Source organism: Acanthisitta chloris, unplaced genomic scaffold, assembly GCF_000695815.1.
Source record: "Acanthisitta chloris isolate BGI_N310 unplaced genomic scaffold, ASM69581v1 scaffold25574, whole genome shotgun sequence".
Taxonomy (NCBI): domain Eukaryota; kingdom Metazoa; phylum Chordata; class Aves; order Passeriformes; family Acanthisittidae; genus Acanthisitta; species Acanthisitta chloris.
The window spans coordinates 63,942-69,852 of NW_008669172.1; the positions used below are offsets into that span (position 1 = coordinate 63,942).

A 5,911-nucleotide genomic window follows, 5' to 3' on the forward strand; every position below is an offset into this window, starting at 1 on the left:
AGATAATCTTCTTAATTCATACTAGTTTCTTTAATAACTTCCTAATACAGCTGTCAAAATAAATTCAGGCAGAAGCTATGATTAACATGTTGTGGTTTATTTAACTGTACATTAAAAGAGCTTCAAAATGCTAATGTATGTGCCCAGGTGATGGTTTTATATTTAGAAGCACAAGGCATCTAGCAATCACTGACCTTCTTGACACCCTACAGCTACAACAATATGCAAATGTGGCATGTTATCCATTATGACAAATTACCATCAAAACAGGAGACAATGGCTTACATTTAACTTGAATTCAAATTATAAAACAATCCAAAATAAAGCAATTTCAGAGGAGACTCATTCAATTACATGTGATCTTAATTATCTTATCTGGATAGTTCTTTACTTACTATTCTACTATTCTGGCATAAATTCAATGGTGGTTTTGCTTAGAGGTACCTTGAGAAGAAATAGTGAATGTGCTGAGGCCAAGTGCATTACTAGTGCTTGTCAAGGGTGTAGGGCTGTTATTTGCATCCCTTTCATCATATGAAAAACATTAACTTGACTCCTTTAGGAACATTAAATTGACTAACAATTTGGTTCTTTAACATGACAAAACTATACCCAGAGGATGTTGCAAGATTTTCTATGCTGTCTAATTAAAAATCCAAAGTTTTTTACATCACGAAATGAGTCTGCCACAATGAGAACCACAGCTCTCATGCATTTCTGCTTTCATTCAGGTTAAAATGATGTATCTGCCTGTGACAACCAAAGAAAAAAACAAAAAAAAAAGGTCTAAGTAGAACTGATGTAGAGAACTAGAGTTTCAGAAAATCTGAGAAGCATAATTTTCTCTGTTCATCTCAATGAGCTATAAATTAAGATGTCAATATCATTCTGGCGAAGATCTGAACTACTGAGGTATCATAGCGGCTGATGCTAAGGGGAATAGCATCCCTGAGACATGACACCACAAGAGAGACAAAGCCAAAGAACTCCATAAAGAAGAGCAACAAAATTAGTTGGATTTGTAAAGTGTTGAGCAGTGACTCACTTTGACTCATATGGACAGGATTTAGGAAACCAATTTTCCCTCCCACCTAACTTCAACAGAATGCAAATGATTTTTACTCTACAAATTCAATCCTCTCTCAATCTACATCATTCACAGCTAAATTTCAGCCTTGTGACTATCTGCATCTCCCAGTAAACATCACCATATTTACATGCATGGTTTAATAATTACTGTCTGACATCAAGTGCACTGGAATTAGACATACAGGACAATCCCCACTGAGATTGCTAAAGATACTTGTAACAAGAATCCACAATTCTGTTCTTCTCTTTTGCTCTTCTGTGTTCTTTACAGAAAGCAGAAGAATATGTTCCAGTGATGAAGGAACTTCATTCTAGGCAAAGACCAATCTACTCCAAAGATAAGTAACTAATTTTACTCAGTATGAAGCAACCCCCCCGTGAATTGTTGCTTTATTCAGGATCAGATACTCAGCTATTTTACAAAGTGACTTAGCTACAGTGAAAGACTGGAACTATGCCAGTTTGTATGAAATGATGATCTGAACCATTATTTGAGCAAGCTACACTGAAGTATAAAACATGCAGTACCTGAAAATATAAAATTATGGTCCACACCAAGCCAAGTACAATAGAAGGCCTTCCATCAGCAATATCAGTTGAGTTTATGTTGACCAGCTTAATCTATATAGAAAAGAAAATGTGTTATTGCCACATACAAAGAATAACACTTATGAAATGCATTTGAAATAGATTTTATATTTTAAATGCATTTCTGTAATCAAACAACTTTCTTAATTAGAAAAGCCAAACATTGAATGGTGAAATTTCACTTAATTAAACAAGTATAGCTATAGCTGATGAAAGATTTTTAAGACCATTGCATGCTATTATTTGTAGAAAAAATATTTAATTTCAAGAAGAAAGAAAAATAAAAATTAGATAAGAACACTGTACAAACCGGAGATCCTCTGTATATGGACTAGCATGAAAAACAAAGGGAAAAATATGATACAGATATAAATTCTAAATTACTAACTATTGGGTAAATGCATTAATCTAATTTTATAATGCAAAGAAAGCACATTTTTGGCAAATCTTACAATGTATATAATCAGGAAAGCAAATTAAATGCTTTGCAAGAGATTTTAAATTATGCAGAGGCTTTTTGATATAGTTCTAATACATCTGGAATGAAAAGAGAAAAGTGAATTTAAGAATAAAAATAAAAAAATGGGTGGAGAAAGCATAAAAGAAAGATAAAGGGAAAAACAATGCCACAATTTTCCAGCAGAGAGCCTTTTATTGTAAAGGACATCACGACCACTGATTACAGCTCCCTTGCAAGACAAATCTAACAATAGCTCTTTTAAAAATAGAGTGGGAAAACATTAGTTGTCCAAGGTCACATTAAGTTTTTTCACAGAAATGGGAACAGATTCTGTGGCTCTTAACTTGCAAATGCTAACCTATAGTGTGAATTAAATATCACCCTAAAATAAGCTCTTAAGATAAAAGGCAGTAAAGCAGGGCATAAAGAATATATGCTAGAGAAATTACAGGTAGATAATGCTCAAGGAAATGGAAAAAAACTGGTAGTATTGGAATATTAGAAAATATGTTAGTACTTATTTCCTCAGCAAAACTAAGAGTCTGCCATCAATCATGACAAAAATACGAATGACTGCTAAAGTGTTCATGCACTACAAGCTTGTTCATGGAAAAAGGTTATAGAAAAACCTTGGAGAATAGTCTAAGGAAAAGCCAGAGAATGATTTCAGGTGACTTGATTTGTCTCTTCAAAACTGAGAAAAGACTGCAGTTCTAAATCAGCAGCTGGAAACCCACTAGATAAAGTCAAGAGCAAACAAAAAAATTGTTCTCCAGAGGTATAAAGTTTTTTTCAGAATTAAATCTCCACAAGCTGCTTAGGAAGAGGTAGAGAAGAAATCCTCATAGGTTATATTTCCAATCCTTTACACCAAGAAATTGGACAAAACTCTAGGAAAATTGACATTACTTGTTTCTCTACCAGCCAATAAGCGACATTTTCTATTACCTACCTGAAGAAAATTATACCCCATTCTCTCAGCTGGAGCAAATCCAACAAAAGTATTTCTTTTTCTAGAAAGTGAGGGATTTTTAAAATGTATAACAGACCAAAAGATTTACAGGGACTCAGCTAAAGCTTCTGATTAGACTACTGTTCACAGAAACATAGCCTATCTAGTCTAGTTATTGTATTATCTTTCTTGTAACTAAAAATAAATTTTTCAGAACCACGAAAAAACCAGTTTGGACAGAATAATATCTATTAATTGTGAGCTGCAGTTTGTAGTATAACAGGGGTATTAGCAGAGGTTGGTTTGGACAGTGAAAACAGGAAGTTGATTAAATGTGCAGCAAAATTAATTTGTGGGAGAGCCCACAGAAGAAGGAGACCCTGTTGGCACTCCCCAAAGCTCTGTGCTCAGCCATTCATCTGCATTTGTTCACCTTTGAGTACAGACCAGGGACTACATTCAACCGCTGAAAAGGCATTTGTTGTCTGAACAGCATCCCCATCTCCTCTGGGAGGAAAAGGGTGACAGGCTGAATGGATGCATCCTTTAGGCTGGATTCAACCTAGGGACCACTTGCTAATGCACACCAACCTACCTGACACCCTGCCTGTTTCCAGCTCCCTCTTGAAGAGAATCTGGCATATTAATACAATGTACAGTCAAAAGTAACTAAGACAATTCTGGACAAAAATTCTGTGATATCGAAAGCAAAAGCACGTATCTCCATTTCTGGCAATCTACCTTGAACTTTGACAGGGTCAGCTTTCTAGCTGCAATGATGGATTGTTTCTGGGATCTAAGTTGGGTCTTTCAAAGTTCGAGTTATCCACTATATTGTGATTTGTTAACTAGGGAAGTATGGGTGTTTTGCTCTTCACCCCAGCCTTGCTTTAGGTTATACAGGTCTCACCAGAAAATAGCCTCTGTTCTCAGGCTGCATATAATATGGTTTCTATTAACAAATGATACTTCCTAAAACAGTGAAATTTTAAGCTACATCTGAATTTTGGTTCAGGAATATATTTGTCTTTGCTTTGGTTCTCTTTTAGATTTCTTTCTACAGGTGCCTGCTAAGATTGTTTCCTGTGTAACATAAATGTAACTAGCTCAAGGTGTCATAGAGATAAAGAGAGGGAAAGAATGCTAAACCCCAAAACCTCCCAGTGTACAGCATTGTGGAGACATCAGGTCTGACATTTGCACTGAGAAAAATTCAAGTAAAATGCAGAAATTAGAAGAACAAAATGTCTATAATCCAATTTAAAAATCAAGATGCAAGTCATTACAATAGAGAGAAAAGTCAGGAAGAAAAGGGAGAAGTTGATTGCTTTTATTCGATATTCATACTTAGAACACACTGAGATTTTTGTTTTTCTGTCTTTTGTTAAATTTACAAAATATTTTGCTTCTTTTCTAAAATGGCCACAGCACTGACTGTACCACAATAAATCCAGGAATTATTCTGAAGTCCTGCCAATAAGGGGTCACACTGTCCCAAATTTTCATATCTGTACTTTCAGGGAATAGGTTTTTGCATGTAAAACCTAGTGAAGTCCAGAAATCTATTCTTTTAACTATGAATATATGTCTCTCCTGAACTAAAGATCATTCTTTGCTGAGAATAGCAACAGGAAAGTAGAGAACATGAGAAGCTGAAGAGCACATTAGAAAAAAAAAGATCATCCAAGGTGATTCATTATTTTTTTAAAAAAAAGAAAAAGACAAGTTTCATCCTATACATTGCTACATATTAGTGTTGGATTTTATAATTTTTACTTTTAGGCACTGTGTAGAAACTGGAGACTGCATACAGAGCTCAAAATCTGGAGACTAAAAACAGATGGGTGGATACAAATCATACCCTTAAGGAAACAAAGGCAAAAAGGAAAACCAGGACTAAATGCTACCATACCTACCCGTCTTCCTTCTAGAAACTTAAGAGCTGTGCCAATGTTGGCAACCCAGTGAATTCTCTTCAGCTGACGTCCCTGCTCACAAGGCTTAAAGAAAAAGAACAGCATAAACTCCAATTAGATGTATGCCAATTTGCTGCAAAAAATGAAGTTCCAGATTATTATCAACGCCTATGTACCCATCATAGTCTGATTACATGTAAAAATGCCCCTTGGAACAGTCAAATCATTCAGTTGTATCTCTGCATATACCAACAGGGAGGACTGATAGATATGGAGGACATAAATGTGATAATTCCATTATAAAAAATATGTCTTAACCTCAGGATGAAAGCTGTTGGCTTCAGTTCATAAACATCATCAAATCAGAGAACTGTTTTTCTTATCTAAAATAAACTCCTACTATTTTTATCCACATGCACACACACATATATGAATTTGAGAGAAGGCAACATTCTCTCAGTGAAATATTTTTGACTGCAAACTATAAGTCAGTGGTTGCTATTTTTAAAAATCAGTCTTCAGTAAAGACATTTTACCTAGAGAATTTTCATCTCATCTCTGTAATACCTTACTGCCAATTAAAACCCCAACTATCACACATTCCCATTGAACAATGAATTTTGCTGTAGGCTAAAAAAAGACAGAATGCTTTCAATTCCATCAAGAACATATCGTAGGCTTCTAACAGTCTATAGTAGAATTAAATTCCCCACTAAATCTTATATTGTAATGCAAATATACAACTATCATAATTTAAATTCGTGTTCATGATGTTACAAATGGACTTAACAAAGGCCCTACTATAGATTCTGAAACTCCTCTCCTAGTTACTATCAGATATCATATTCTGGTATTCATAACCTTTAATTCACCAGACATTGTTCTAGCTCTGGAATATCTCTTGTC

General features: G+C 34.8%; 1 protein-coding gene across 1 annotated transcript in view; it reads right to left on the bottom strand.

Moving 5' to 3' along the window:
* Positions 1–5,911, bottom strand: part of LOC103800834 (nesprin-1-like) — a gene marked incomplete at its 3' end in the record, with an annotated part of 70,639 nt that overhangs the window by 63,633 nt on the left and 1,095 nt on the right. Inside the window, exons 2-3 of the mRNA XM_009073220.1 lie at positions 5,006–5,089; positions 1,618–1,710 (exon numbers count right to left, since the gene is read on the bottom strand). Of these exons, the coding sequence (XP_009071468.1) occupies positions 1,618–1,710; positions 5,006–5,089 (177 nt within the window). The remainder of the gene's footprint in view (positions 1–1,617; positions 1,711–5,005; positions 5,090–5,911) is intronic.